General features: G+C 45.6%; 1 protein-coding gene across 4 annotated transcripts in view; it reads left to right on the plus strand.

Annotated features, from left to right (window-relative positions):
- Positions 1–16,407, plus strand: part of ildr2 (immunoglobulin-like domain containing receptor 2) — a 125,418-nt gene that overhangs the window by 95,034 nt on the left and 13,977 nt on the right. For 2 of the 4 annotated variants that reach the window (XM_031895739.1, XM_031895738.1), the window contains exon 4: positions 8,182–8,238. In XM_031895739.1, the coding sequence (XP_031751599.1) occupies positions 8,182–8,238 (57 nt within the window). 4 annotated transcript variants of the gene reach the window in all.

The following is a 16,407-nucleotide window of genomic DNA, read 5'->3' on the forward strand; positions in this document are numbered from 1 at the left end:
TGAGAGCAGGGCAGGCAGTAACCCTTCCAACACTTTCCCCTGTCTCTGCCCCTATATATTAGGTACCTACCTAGTGCTACCAACCCCTATTTCTGTAAGGAAATGAGAGCAGGGCAGGCAGTAACCCTTCCAACACTTTCCCCTGTCTCTCCCTATATATTAGGTACCTACCTAGTGCTACCAACCCCTATTCCTGTAGGGAAATGAGAGCAGGGCAGACAGTAACCCTTCCAACACTTTCCCCTGTCTCTGTCCCTATATATTAGGTACCTACCTAGTGCTACCAACCCCTATTCCTGTAGGGAAATGAGAGCAGGGCAGGCAGTAACCCTTCCAACACTTTCCCCTCTCTCTGTCCCTATATATTAGGTACCTACCTAGTGCTACCAACCCCTATTCCTGTAGGGAAATGAGAGCAGGGCAGACAGTAACCCTTCCAACACTTTCCCCTGTCTCTGTCCCTATATATTAGGTACCTACCTAGTGCTACCAACCCCTATTCCTGTAGGGAAATGAGAGCAGGGCAGACAGTAACCCTTCCAACACTTTCCCCTGTCTCTGTCCCTATATATTAGGTACCTACCTAGTGCTACCAACCCCTATTTCTGTAGGGAAATGAGAGCAGGGCAGGCAGTAACCCTTCCAACACTTTCCCCTGTCTCTCCCCTATATATTAGGTACCTACCTAGTGCTACCAACCCCTATTTCTGTAGGGAAATGAGAGCAGAGCAAGCAGTAACCCTTCCAACACTTTCCCCTGTCTCTGCCCCTATATATTAGGTACCTACCTAGTGCTACCAACCCCTATTTCTGTAGGGAAATGAGAGCAGGGCAGGCAGTAACCCTTCCAACACTTTCCCCTGTCTCTGCCCCTATATATTAGGTACCTACCTAGTGCTACCAACCCCTATTTCTGTAGGGAAATGAGAGCAGGGCAGGCAGTAACCCTTTCCAACACTTTCCCCTGTCTCTGCCCCTATATATTAGGTACCTACCTAGTGCTACCAACCCCTATTTCTGTAGGGAAATGAGAGCAGGGCAGGCAGTAACCCTTCCAAACACTTTCCCCTGTCTCTGCCCCTATATATTAGGTACCTACCTAGTGCTACCAACCCCTATTTCTGTAGGGAAATGAGAGCAGGGCAGGCAGTAACCCTTCCAACACTTTCCCCTGTCTCTGCCCCTATATATTAGGTACCTACCTAGTGCTACCAACCCCTATTCCTGTAGGGAAATGAGAGCACGGCAGGCAGTAACCCTTCCAACACTTTCCCCTGTCTCTGCCCCTATATATTAGGTACCCATTGGGGTAACAGTCACCCCGCTATAGTTCCAGGGGTACCCAGGGCACAAATAAGCACTCACCCCAAATCCCCCCCTAACTGGCCTTCAGGCTGGGCCCCCTTAGCCCATAACAAGGTTACAGATATATAGAAACATTGGGGTAACAGTCACCCCGCTATAGTTCCAGGGGTACCCAGGGCACAAATAAGCACTCACCCCAAATCCCCCCTAACTGGCCTTCAGGCTGGGCCCCCTTAGCCCATAACAAGGTTACAGATATATAGAAACATTGGGGTAACAGTCACCCCGCTATAGTATATACATAGGGCAGGTTTCCCAGTCGCTGGGTGATACTAGTTGAGGCTGTAGGAAGCACTAGTGAGTTACTAAGGAATCCCCAGAGCTCGTTAGTAAGGATATAATTGGGAGGGGGAGGGCAGCGCTGGAGTGTGAGTGGCAGTGAAACAGCTGATTGGGGTTCCGGGCTGTTCCGTAGCCGGGAGAGTTTACGCCGTGTCAGATTCGGCGCATTATCTCCGAGCATGAAATGAAGAAGATGTTATTTCACACATGGTGTCGCGCATCTTATTACCATTTGTGTTTGGGCTAATTCTCATTTTAACCTTCAGCGCAAAACCTAATGTGACAAGCGAATGGATGTAATGCGCGTCGCTCACTTTGCATACGTGTAGCAAACGCATCCAAATATCCAAATGCCAGACTTGCGGCCCTCCTGCTGCTCTCGGGGGGGGGGGGGGGTTCCATTCCAGTTATTTATACCATGATGCAAATCAGCCAATGTCAGGGCCACGATCTCTAGGTTCTTGAATTAAATATCAGTATCGAATTGTTGGGGGCCAGTGTTACCAATTTACCGGTAATTGCCAGTAAATTTGTAATATCTAGTCTGTTCGGCCCAAGCCGGAGCCACCCTCAGCCCTCCAAAACTTCCTGGCATAACCCTCCAAAACTTCCCAGCATAACCCTCCATAACTTCCCAGCATAACCCTCCAGAACTTCCCTGCATAAACCTCCAAAACTTCCCAGCATAACCCTCCATAACTTCCCAGCATAAACCTCCAAAACTTCCCGGCATAACCCTCCAAAACTTCCCGGCATAACCCTCCAAAACTTCCCGGCATAACCCTCCAAAACTTCCCAGCATAAACCTCCAAAACTTCCCGGCATAACCCTCCAAAACTTCCCAGCATAAACCTCCAGAACTTTCCGGCATAACCCTCCAAAACTTCCCGGCATAACCCTCCAAAACTTCCCGGCATAACCCTCCAGAACTTCCCACCATAACCCTACAGAACTTCCCACCATACCCCTCCAAAACTTCTCGGCATAACCCTCCAGAACTTCCCACCATAACCCTCCAGAACTTCCCACCATAACCCTCCAAAACTTCCCAGCATTACCCTCCAGAACTTCCCGGCATAAACCTCCAGAACTTCCCGGCATAACCCTCCAGAACTTCCCGGCATAACCTTCCAAAACTTCCCGGCATAACCCTACAGAACTTCCCGGCATAACCCTACAGAACTTCCCACCATAACCCTCCAGAACTTCCCACCATAACCCTACAGAACATCCCAGCATAACCCTCCATAACTTCCCGGCATAACCCTACAGAACTTCCCACCATAACCCTACAGAACTTCCCAACATAACCCTACAGAACTTCCCAGCATAACCCTACAGAACTTCCCAGCATAACCCTACAGAACTTCCCAGCATAACCCTACAGAACTTCCCACCATAACCCTACAGAACTTCCCAGCATAACCCTACAGAACTTCCCAGCATAACCCTACAGAACTTCCCACCATAACCCTACAGAACTTCCCACCATAACCCTACAGAACTTCCCACCATAACCCTACAGAACTTCCCACCATAACCCTACAGAACTTCCCAGCATAACCCTACAGAACTTCCCACCATAACCCTACAGAACTTCCCACCATAACCCTACAGAACTTCCCACCATAACCCTACAGAACTTCCCAGCAGTATACAGCATTTTATAATTCAGTGGCTCCAGCAATACAGAAAACTGTGACCTCAATGATATATGTCACTGTGGCCCCAGCAATGTATGTCACAGTGGCCCCAGCAATATATAATAGTGACACTACCAATATAGGGTACAATGGCTCCAGTAATATATGACATAGGGGGCATGGGGCTATCTGGGTGGGCTTTGAGACGGATGTTGCACTAGAGGAACAGTGCTGGGGTGGATTGAGGTGGTGTTGGGGGCCAAATATAACCATCGTCTGCTTCGATCCGCTTGGCAACGACCGACCAAAAGAGGCAGAATCACGGCATTCTGGGTAGGGAAGTCTGTGTGGCCTTAGGGCCCCGAGCAGCCGCCGCCGTCACTCAGGGAACTTATTGTTTGTGTCTCAGCGCCATGTTCTGTTATATCGTCTGCCTCAAGGCCTTCTAGAATAGGATATATGGGGAGCGGGAAAAGCCAATCTGTCGCGCTCTCTCCCGGCTCCACTGAGCCGCTATTGGGTTTGTTAACTCTTTACGTCTCAGTCAGTGTGAGCGCTGGACAAGCCCCACCGGGGACACAAATATTATTCTGAGCTGTATAATAACTGGCATGTAACTGGGTGTAGGCACCTCCCTGGCCGAGCCCTGTGGGACTGACGGCTACAGGCGCCCTGTGCAACTTCTACTGATGGTTTTGCCTACAGGGTGTTCTAGACTAGTTCTTAAAAGTTCTAGTTCTCTGAATGGCCATGAGTTGGTCAGTTACCAAAAGCCTATGAGAGTTCCAAACCTCTGATTGGCTACAGGATTTTGTAGGCAAATGGAAGATTGAATGCTTGGTTTGCAAGAGGATGGTTCTAGTCCCATGAAGGTTCTAATGCTCCAGTGGGCTACAAGTTGGTAGGCTGAAGGTCTTTATGAGGGTTCTAATGCTCTATTTTCCTACAGGAAGGTCAAGTCTTATAAAAGTTCTAATTCTCTGATTGGCTCCAGGATAAAGATGGTCCCATCCCTGCTTTTGTTAAGATTGGTTTTAGCCCTACTTACTACATTGATACAAAGAAGCACCCAAAAAGCCTGTGAAAGAACCTACAAACATTAACAAACATCTAAGGGTGGCGAGAAGGAAGAGGCGGGGCAGCACTGAATGTTGGGCGTGGCTTTGGTTAAACATCCAGCCCTCAGGCATTATGTTATGAGTTACTTGGTTATAAACACATAATACTTGGCTGCAATACATAGTAGAATAATATTCTCTGTTCTCATGTTGAGTTTGGGTGGAGTCCATATAATTCAGCTCCAGGATAGGCTGAACCTGTTGCTGCCTCCTAGCACAGAGCCGGGCCAAGCACTTTCCATCTGCAACATCTGCCATTAATAAGAATAAATCATATATTATGGCATGCTGGGAAAATAAATGTCAGAGTGTGCTCTGTTGGTAAATATTAAAGGAGAAGGAAAGGGTCCTCTATCAAAAGAAACACAGGATTTCTTGTCTACTTTTTTAACATGTTCTTCTGTGTCAGACTTTCTCTCTCAGAAAAATCCTTCATTTCTGGGGCCAGAGTCTGCGCAGCTCTCTCCCCTCTCCTACTCCCCCTCCCATAAGACTTCATAAAACTCACTCCCCCCTTCCTTAGGAATGTGTGATTCGAGCTATAACAGCTAGAGCTGAAGCAGGAAGCTATGGAGACCAAGCTAAAATGGCAGCTGCTATCTTAAACAAACAGAGGGAGCTTCTAGGGCTGTTTACTCAGGTATTGTAAAGCTTTCTGCAGAATAAATATAGTATTCTAGGTGGCACCAATGTGGCGAATCTATTGGCCAAAATGACTTTCCTTCTCCTTTGTGTTACTGGCGTAGCTCCTCCCATGCCTGGACATACAGCAACTCTTCTGAAGGTCCCGGAGTCATTTCTCGTTGTGTGTGACTAGGGCTCCCAATTTTTTTAAAAATGAATACTGGGGTGGGGGGGGGGGGGCCAATGACGTGGGTGGGTGTGTTGATGACATAGGAGGGGCAGACCAGTGAAGTTAAAAGGCAGAGCTATGGAGTTGACTGCCAGTGCGATGGTGTTGAAGGGCGGGTTCTTGGCCAAAGAAGGTAATGGGGAGGATCAGGGGTGGAACAAGAGGTCATTACAAACCTTCCGGCAAATGCATTGCCAGTAAATTTATAATACCGGCCTTGGCCACTATTTTACTGGTTAGGCTGGTGAACTACCGGATGGGTGGCAACCCTAACTGTGACTGATATGTGATGTTTGTCAATATGGCAGCTTCCTTCTTAAATAATAGTGGGCTCACTTCTCTCTAATGTGCGATACAGCTGCAGTGTTTTGCTGTTTTTATCTGTTCATTTTACTCGGAGAGTCACAGCACTCCTAGTGGCCATGAATGGAAAATCACCTTAGCCAAGTTTAGAGATTTCCATCATATATATCAATACAAACGTATGTTAAGAATGATGTTCCCTGTGTTTAAGTATATACAAATTTAACCCCAGAATAGCCTGTTTCTTGTAAAACCCAGAATAGATTTCATTATACCGAAAGAGCAAAAGATTAAATTGCCTAAGTGCACAGTTCAGCCGTCTGTATTCCATGTATAATAAGAATGAGTAGCTCTTTTCCGCACACTATGAATCATAAACTGGAGATGAAATCTAAGATGACTGTTATAGTTTATGTCTCCCTAATGTAATGTTATTGTACCAGCCCAATTAATGGAGCTGAATCCATGATTGCCATTTAATTGCCTGTGCAGTTTATGAAGTTAAGGTAGATTTGCCTTGGGCATTCTGTAAGTCTGTACTTATTATACATTATATTGGCTTCTTATTGTATCTGTAAATGAATTACTCCAGGGATCATTCCTGCTTTGTAGAAAAACACTTGAGTCTGAGGGAGGATGAGGATGGAAGGGTCCCACCGAGGGTCAGTTCCATTCATAGATTCAGAACCAATAGACCAATAGAACCATGGCTGATATGATACTGTTTTACCATATCTTTAAGACAGGGCAGGAATGGCCCGGAGCCAGGGTATCTCCAAATGGAACCCTTTTCTTCATTCTAGACCAGCGGTTCTCAACCTGTGGGTCGGGAGCCCTTTGGGGGTCGGACCCTTTCACAGGGGTCGCCTAAGACCATCGGAAAACACATATTTCCGATGGTTTTAGGAATAATTTTATGGTTGGGGGTCACCACAACATGAGGAACTGTATTAAAGGGTCGCGGCATTAGGAAGGTTGAGAACCACTGTTCTAGACCATTTATATTATTTTACTAAATTCTAAAGGGCAGATGTGTCACTTACATTCTATTCATTCATAGGAATGAATAGAACATGAGTTTTTATGTATTAAGCTCTAAACTTCCATTTTGATAAATCTGCCCCTAACTGTTATGGCAGATGCCCCCTGTAGGGCCCCACATGGTAAAGTCCAACCCTTATGGAACATGAAGGCTTTATTGATTGCTGGACCACCGGCTGATACCAGAACCTCTCTGCTGGGATGATAAAGAGATGAAGGGTTGAGTTGGTAAATTCAGTTTCTTTGTGCCTGCCAAGGGCAGCTATGCTTTTTTTGTATCTTGCAAATCTTTGTGGTACTTAAAGCTTTTAACAGGGGCAGTACATTATATATGGGATTGGTTATCCAGAAACCTCTTATCCAGAAAAGCTCCAAATTACTGGCCATCTCCAATAGACTCAATTTTAATCAAATAATTCATGTTTAAAATAATTTCCCTTTTCTCTGTAATAATAAAACAGTACCTGTACTTGATCCCAACTAAGATATAATTACCCCTTATTGGGGCAGAACAGCCCTATTGGGTTTATTTAATGGTTAAATGATTCCCTTTTCTCTGTAATAATAAAACAGTACCTGTACTTGATCCCAACTAAGATATAATTACCCCTTATTGGGGGCAGAACAGCCCTATTGGGTTTATTTCATGGTTAAATGATTCCCTTTTCTCTGTAATAATAAAACAGTACCTGTACTTGATCCCAACTAAGATATAATTACCCCTTATTGGGGCAGAACAGCCCTATTGGGTTTATTTAATGGTTAAATGATTCCCTTTTCTCTGTAATAATAAAACAGTACCTGTACTTGATCCCAACTAAGATATAATTACCCCTTATTGGGGGCAGAACAGCCCTATTGGGTTTATTTAATGGTTAAATGATTCCCTTTTCTCTGTAATAATAAAACAGTACCTGTACTTGATCCCAACTAAGATATAATTACCCCTTATTGGGGGCAGAACAGCCCTATTGGGTTTATTTCATGGTTAAATGATTCCCTTTTCTCTGTAATAATAAAACAGTACCTGTACTTGATCCCAACTAAGATATAATTACCCCTTATTGGGGCAGAACAGCCCTATTGGGTTTATTTCATGGTTAAATGATTCCCTTTTCTCTGTAATAATAAAACAGTACCTGTACTTGATCCCAACTAAGATATAATTACCCCTTATTGGGGGCAGAACAGCCCTATTGGGTTTATTTAATGGTTAAATGATTCCCTTTTCTCTGTAATAATAAAACAGTACCTGTACTTGATCCCAACTAAGATATTATTACCCCTTATTGGGGGCAAAACAATCCTATTGGGTTTATGTTTAAATGTTTTTTAGCAGACTTAAGGTATGGAGGTCCAAATTGCGGAAAGAACCCAGAATTCTGGATTACAGGTCCCAAACCTGTACTATATAAAATTGTTTTCTAATTGTCAGGGGTTAAACGCTCGCCTAGGGGCTCCCCACCCGAATGCTGGCCTTGCTTTCCTAATGACTAAGCTGCACTGCTCTATAATGCCTATAGGGGGCGTCTTCTGTACTAACTTCTCTATCTTTTCTTCTTCTTATCTCTTCCAGGCAAGACAGGGGTGCTTGCTGATCTCTTGCCCAGTTTTGAAGTGGAAATAATGCCAGGTACCCAGTGTCTCCCTCTCTATGTCTCTGCCGATCTGTTTCCCATCCATCTGTCTCTCCATCTGTCTCAGCCACTCTCAGCCAGGTCAGGTTTTACGTGTAGGTCTCTTATTACTGCTGTACTCATGTTGGATGGAAGGTGTAGCCTGTTCCTCGCCCAACACTGATTGGCTTTTATTAGATGACTGTGTACTTTCTAGTCAAACCCATTACATGCCAAGTCAGCAGAGGCAATTAGACATAATTAGACACGCCTTGTAGGTCAGACACACAGACGCACACAGACAGACAGATCTAGCTCACAGTACTACTTACCATTGTGGAATAAAAACATTTTTTAGCCACATTGTACATAGAAGGAAAGAGTTCACGCGTTTGTGAGTGTGTATATGTGCCTATTCTCTTGTGTTATCAAGTTGAACTTCCCAGGTCAATGAGTGGATCCATATGGGCTGATCCAATAGTTTGGCTTCAGTACCAACAGGCTGACCTCATAACAGGCCAACACAAACCCATTGGTAGAGGACTCCATCCACAGCCTAATGCAGTCTTTTCCCAGAAGTATTGTCCAATTAGTCCAATATCTCCTCAAGGTCCAACCTGAAGTCACTCAGTGTGGCTATTGTTTGGCCAGAGCAGCAGAACACAATGTGACGGAACTCTACACCCTGTGAATGATCATAGGGCAGCTCTCAGCGTTCTCATGTACGGCACTAATAGGCAATAAATGATCCCACCAATGTCCAACACTCTTACATAGCAGAAAATCAATTGCCTTTTTAGTTACTGGAGCAAGTGGCTCCAACCCGAGGCGGAGTTTTAGGCTATCATAGGCAGTTTTTCCAGTCTTGATGGATTGATGTCCTAAAACTATGACGTGGTAGTTACAATGATTAATAAAATGAACTGCTGCTCAACAAAAATGCACAATGTACCATTGCCCAGTGACTTTACCCTTTACTGGCCAACATGGCCATGCAGTGGGCAGATTATTTGCTATGTGTGCCTTTGATGGACAGATTATTATGTATTTAATTGATTATAAAGGCAGTCTGTGAAGCTTTGAGAAGGCTGTGTGGCATAGAAATAACCTTGGAGACCCTCTAGTTGGACTTATTCCATCTCCTTTAGGTTAAGGAGGCCATACATGGCCAGATTTAAGCTGCCAATTAGGGACCATCAGACCGATTCAGCAGCTTATCTGTCTGTGTATGGGGCCCTCCAGCAGGCCTCCCGGATCAATATCTGGGCAAAAATCGACCAGATGTTGATTAGGAAGGCTTGATTTTTTTGTCGGATCTGGGACCACATTGGCTCATTGCTCCAACTTCTCATATCCCTAGGGCCAAACGGTCACATTAGCACAATATCGCCCACCCAAGTTGGTCATATCGGGGGATAGATTGGCCTCGCCAAATGGAATTTAGGCTTGTATGGCCACCTATAGTAGAGCCATGATCCAGTCCTCCTTGGCTGAATAAAGGTTAATATTGCTTGACAGCCCCCCCGGCTCTCGGCAGATACCAAGCTCTGGAGGCAGATGTCTCTGAAGCCGACAACTTACAATTTTAGATTAAAAATATTAATTTCATGAGATGCTTTCATAAACTTCTCACAATATCAGATGACTCAATGGCTGCGGAAACGATATCGGAACGTCCTCCTTTGATTCATCTCAGAGAATACGGCCCATCAATAATTCACGGTGTGGATTCTGGCTTTTCATTACAATGGGCCACTTCATCATTTATTCACTGCTATAAAACATTCATGCAGCAGCGGCGGCCTGGTTACGGGGCTACGGGCGTACGCCGGCGGCGGCTGGAATGGAGTGGGACGGCGATGAATACGCGGGAGATTATTAGCGTTGTTTGTCCCACGGACTGCAGATTCCATAATCCTTATGTAAAAGAACTCATTGAGCTCCTTCGGAGACAGAAGCTTGGTTTCCAGCTGAGGGCAATTGAAATGAATAGGATTATTTATTAATCCCCTTCCTACGAACCCAAAGACGTTCAATAGGAATTCTCATGACTCCAGATCCCACAATGCATTGCATGGTCTGCCATCAGCAGAGTAAGAAGAACTGGGTAGGGAATTGTGGGAACTGGAGGAGGGCTGACTACTGCTACATTATGTCATGCAGTCAGGACGAGCAGTGCTTAGAACATTTTTCTTCATATTCAGATTTTCAAAAAAACATTTTGTTTATTTTTTGGGTTGAATTACCCCATAAAGGACAAATAAACCCTAATTTACTAGGGGGCTCCAGTTACTTGGGCTTCTCCTGTGACTCTAATGCACATCTTCTTTGATTTTCCCTGGGATTTTGCAAGGATTATTGATATTGATCACCAAGGGTAGGGTTGCCTGGTTGTTTAAGGGGCTATCCAATTTAGAACCTCCTGTTTTGGGTTTAAAAAACAAATTCCTTCACAGCATATTCACAGCTACTCCTCATCTTAAACAGCCCGCCCACTAAGGTCATCTACCCGCCCCCTTTTTCCAGCTTTCAGTGCCGAGGAAGTTGGCAACCCTACCCAAGCCCAAGGCTGGGCTGTCCAACTGGAGGCCCATGGGCCAGATGTGCCCCCCCCAAAGGATTTTTATGGCCCCCAGTCTGCTCATAGACTCCATAGATACCACTGTATGGGGGCCAGTGGATGTAGAGATGCCCCGGGCAGGGTGGTGTAACCTAAGCTTCACCCACTTTCCAGTAGGTGGGTGCCATTTTTCCTGTCCAAGACTCTAAACTGCCCTACCAAAATATAAGCAGTTTCAGTGATATAAAATTATTCTGATAAGCTAATAACCCCCCCCCCTAGGAACCAATGTGGGGGAAGGGGTAAGGATAGGAAATATGGCAGAAGCAGGAGAAGAGCAAACCAAATTAACAAGGGGGGGTGTATGACTGAGCCCTAGGTATTTTGCAGTATGGGGCCCTTCTGTCTATAACTCAAGACTTCATCTGCAACATACTAAACACATATTATAATGTAAGCGGGGTTGCCATATAAAATGATAAAGCCCCATATACCTACCTGGCATTGTCCTGGACTCCAGCCCAAACCACCTCCGATCCACTATATATACACCAGTATATTATTGTGCATTAAGATGTACTGTACAGGGGTAATTAGGACCCCCCTTGTAGAAGCAAAAGGCTCCAGGTCTTTAAACCTCAATGCAACCAATCAGATGTTTGATTTCGGACACACAGTTAATTGGTTACTTTGCCCCCACTGGAAGGAGACACTGCCCCAAACAGAAATGCCCCGGGCACAAAGCGGCTCAGGAACGGCATAGAAACTAACGACCAGGACACAATGTGCAGCTTTTACGCATCTATTAATCCGCGTGATTCATCAGCTAAAGCTAATTGCCTATTAAAAATACAATTTCTCTGTGCATCTGTCAACTAATGGAAATTACCCTCAATACCATCACTCATTAGCGTCTTGTACTGAAAAAGAGCTTTGTGGGGCTGGGGGTGAAAATGGTTTTGTCCTTTTCGCTGGTTCCAGCCCAGTGCTGCTTTAGTGCAATTCATTGTATTAATAAATGTTTGTATATAATAAATGCAGCTATAGTGTATACGTTAGTCCCTACAGCCCAGAACTGTAGCAAAATTATATGTATGGATTCGGGTTAAGAACTTATCATGGAGAGCCACCTTTCAGGCTTCTTCTTACTGGCCAGGGCAAGAGGTGGGTCAATGATTGGTCATGATGTTAGGGGGGCAGCAATGACGTTAATGGGCGGGGCATGAAGTCAGTGGGCCGCATTTGAGGGGAAATCGTTTGAGTGGGTTAGAAAGGAAGCTGGGAAAGGGGATAGAAGACAAGCCGGAGATGGGCTGGGGGTGGTTCGGAGGCGGGCTGGGGGTGGATTGGAGGCGGGCTGGGGGCAGGTCGGAGGTGGGCTGGGGGTGGATCAGAGGTGGACTGGGGGCAGGTTGGAGGTGGGCTGGGGGTGGATCAGAGGTGGGGCGGGGGTGGGCTGGGGGTGGATCGGAGGGGGGCTGGGGGTGGATTGGAGGCGGGCTGGGGGCAGGTCGGAGGTGGGCTGGGGGTGGATCAGAGGTGGGGCGGGGGTGGGCTGGGGGTGGATCAGAGGTGGGCTTTGGATGAATCAGAGGCGGGCCAGGGGACAAGGCCAGAGGACAAGGCTTTAAAAATATACTAGCAACTACATTGGCAATAAATTTGTGGTACCCTATGAATCCCTCCCTTCCCTGACCCTCTCTGTTGACAAGTTATTATTAACATTTATTTATAAAGCGCCAACATATCCCGCAGCGCTGTACAATAAGTGGGTTTCATACATTGGACATACAGAGTAACATATAAAGCAATCAGTAACCGATACAGGAGGGGAAGAGAGCCCTGCCCAAAAGAGCTTACACTCTACAAGGAGTAACATATAAAGCAATCAGTAACCGATACAGGAGGGGAAGAGAGCCCTGCCCAAAAGAGCTTACACTCTACAAGGAGTAACATATAAAGCAATCAGTAACCGATACAAGAGGGGAAGAGAGCCCTGCCCCAAAGAGCTTACACTCTACAAGGAGTAACATATAAAGCAATCAGTAACCGATACAGGAGGGGAAGGGAGCCCTGCCCAAAAGAGCTTACACTCTACAAGGAGTAACATATAAAGCAATCAGTAACCGATACAGGAGGTGAAGGGAGTCCTGCCCCAAAAGAGCTTACACTCTACAAGGTTACCCATTACACAGCCAGACTCGGCTATACTCTGCCCATTTCCCCACCGCATGTGATGTCCCTGCCTTCTCCCCCAGCCCAAAGGTTGGTAAAATAGTAAAAAAAGGTGGCAACCCTACCTTAGCCCCCAGTCAGTTAATGCTACTTGCTGATTGGTTGCTATGGGATACTAGAACAGTAGCAGATCCTTTAATGGATGGAACAGTTATCTGAGCAGACTAATTGCAAGTTGTAGAGCACAAAGTGGGCCACAGTCTGAGTAACATGAATGAACCCGAATGTCTCTCCAGTCGCGGAGGAAATAACAGCTTTTCACAATTACACGGCACGGCCCTGATTGGTTTAATGAACAGTGTGCGGCACAGAAGGTTTTTATTGTATTTAAACCGGCTTCTTAAGTCTCTTGATGTACATTAATGAGGCCTTCTGTCTGATCGTTCCGGCCGCAAACCACATTTATTTGTCCTCACAGCCTCAGAGGAGAAATATCCCCAAATTTAGTTTCTTTTAATTCTCTTCAAGATAATACGTTGTTTTATAGTGATCGCTGGGTTAGAGCGCGGGACACAAATCCTCTGGTATAAACACAATGTCCTCGTTACAGTAGAACATTCGAGATGGAAATTTGGGCTTCAGACGCTGCTGGCTGATGGGTTTCAAGCTGTAGTCTGTAGGCAGTAACTGTACATGGCCCATTTGGGGGTTGACTATATGAAGTAGGGAAATATGTAGAAGGGCCTGGGGGTGTTTGCTGATAACGAACATAACTGGAGTCAGTGGTGCCATAAACTAAGGGTTTGAAGGATTTATTTACCCGCTCCACAGCCCTGGGCATTATCTCCTGTTTATAGCCTATTTATTTCTAGTCTATAGCTGGAATGCATTGATATTTCCCTGGGTCTTGCCTCTTATAGAGATTTCTTTGGCTTCCATGTTTGATGATCTCTTGTGGTTGGGAATACTCCATTGGGAAGTAGATGGGAAGACTCCATTGGGAAGTAGTTGGGAAGGCTCCATTACTCACTGCCAATGGTTGGTGACTTAATGGGTTGGTTAGTCCAATGGGGCCAACTAGCTGAATCACACTCACATTTTTTGGATCCTAATAATGTCTATGGGAATTAGAAGGTTGCCTCTTATAGAGATTTCTTTGGCTTTCATGTTTCATGATCTCCTTCCCTGACAGAAACAATCTAATTGTTGGCTTCATTGGTCAGTAGCAACTTGTCTCCCACTGTGGTTGGGAATACTCCATTGGGAAGTAGTTGGGAAGACTCCATTGGGAAGTAGTTTGGAAGACTCCATTGGGAAGTAGTTGGGAAGACTCCATTGGGAAGTAGTTGGGAAGACTCCATTGGGAAGTAGTTGGGAAGACTCCATTGGGAAGTAGTTTGGAATACTCCATTGGGAAGTAGTTGGGAAGTAGTTGGGAAGACTCCATTGGGAAGTAGTTGGGAAGACTCCATTGGGAAGTAGTTGGGAAGACTCCATTGGGAAGTAGTTGGGAAGACTCCATTGGGAAGTAGTTGGGAAGACTCCATTGGGAAGTAGTTGGGAAGACTCCATTGGGAAGTAGTTGGGAAGACTCCATTGGGAAGTAGTTGGGAAGACTCCATTGGGAAGTAGTTGGGAAGACTCCGTTGGGAAGTAGTTGGGAAGACTCCGTTGGGAAGTAGTTGGGAAGACTCCATTGGGAAGTAGTTGGGAATACTCCATTGGGAAGTAGTTGGGAAGACTCCATTGGGAATTAGTTGGGAAGACTCCATTACTCACTGCCAATGGTTGGGGACTTAATGGGTTGGTTAGTCCTATGGGGCCAACTGGCTGAACCACACTCCTATTTGGATCCTAATAATGTCTATGGGAATTAGAAGGTTTCCTTCACACAAGTGTTGGAATATTTGAAGCATGATATTGAGTCATCAAATTCCCAAAGACGTTATTGGTTGGGAGTGCACGTGGCGATATATAGAATTTATTTAAACAGGAAAAAAAAGATCTCCAGGGATCATTAAAACTGGCATCCATTGCTGGCCTAGGGCAGTTGCAAACAACAAACTAATGCCCCCATGGTGGTACCTTTAGTGTGAGGAACCTTTCCCCTATCTGCCCCCCCCCCCCCCCCACAGCCAAGCACGGGTGCAGCCAACCCCTAACTGAAGGAAGTTCAATGAATTCTTGTACTTGTGTAATAACAAGTTGCTGTCAGAACGTATCCTGTTACAGGGCAGGTTACAGGTATTTCCTGTTCTGAAACCATAATTTTCCGTGGCACCGTTCCACGCTGTGATATCACTGGCACAGTCTGGCCGACGGGTAACAAATAAACAGACTGGTGCTTAGCAAGCAAAAACTAAATCATTGGGCCAATACATAAATCCTTCCCCACTGCTCCTGAACAGAACAGCCACACTTACAACTCTGAGCGGCACTGACAATCCTGTGGCCGCCATCTTGGATACTTCCTAACCTACAGTATGCCTCTTCCATTCTGCCCTGTAATTACTTATCTCTGCAGCTTGGAGATCTGAACATGCTCCGCACCAAGGGCACTGGGTTTGGGGGTAAATAAATAAAGGCTCCTGTCTATGACTAAAGAACCCTCTTTGCTGGAGGAACTTTCGAGCTGCACTTTGTCACAAAGTGAGTTAATTTTATGACCGATCAGAAATTGGTTAGATTTTCACTTGCCTTGTCCTTTATTAATGTGTTTTTCTTGAGTAGTCAAGTAGAAGAGCTTTAAGCAATTCTCAGTCACAACGTATCAGTGTAGCAATACAGTCAGAGGTGGCGCCTTGGCTCACTGGGCACCCATACAACTCTTCAATGGGGTTACCCCCCCCCAAACCACCAAATTTTGCAGGAGAGTCACTACTTTAGTAACACTACTTGGGAATAGGGTTGCCAACAAGATGGAATTTGACCGGCCTAGCCAGAAAATTGACAGCTAGGGCCATTGCCGATATTACAAATTTACCAGCAATATAGCCGTCCCTTCCCTGACTTGGCCAGCTTCTTTCCTTCCCATTTATTCACCCCATTCACCCGTTTCTCAACCCCCAACCTAAAGTCCAGTAAAAAAGGTGGAAACCTAAATCCCATTTTGTTGTGGTTTTGGACTCCCCAACTCACAGAGAGCCTTCCCACGCCAGACTCTGGACACACATCTATCCCCTTATTAGATGGGATCCAAAAGGATCAACTTGCATTGCTCAACCTTTTCATAAAGGGAGTCACTTGACTCTTCCTGTACCAATGGGAACCCACTACAGGATGTGACATCATACCTAGGGCCCCCTATCCCACTAGATAACCCTACATGGCTACATGGCTAGCTCTTCTTCCGCTTTGCTCAAGAATCATTCTGAGAATGTAAAGAGTTGGGGGTCAACAAGGGACAAATCAACAAGCCCCCTCCACTACATTATTGTGCATATTTTGCCTT

The sequence above is a fragment of the Xenopus tropicalis genome, chromosome 2, assembly GCF_000004195.4.
Source record: "Xenopus tropicalis strain Nigerian chromosome 2, UCB_Xtro_10.0, whole genome shotgun sequence".
Taxonomy (NCBI): domain Eukaryota; kingdom Metazoa; phylum Chordata; class Amphibia; order Anura; family Pipidae; genus Xenopus; species Xenopus tropicalis.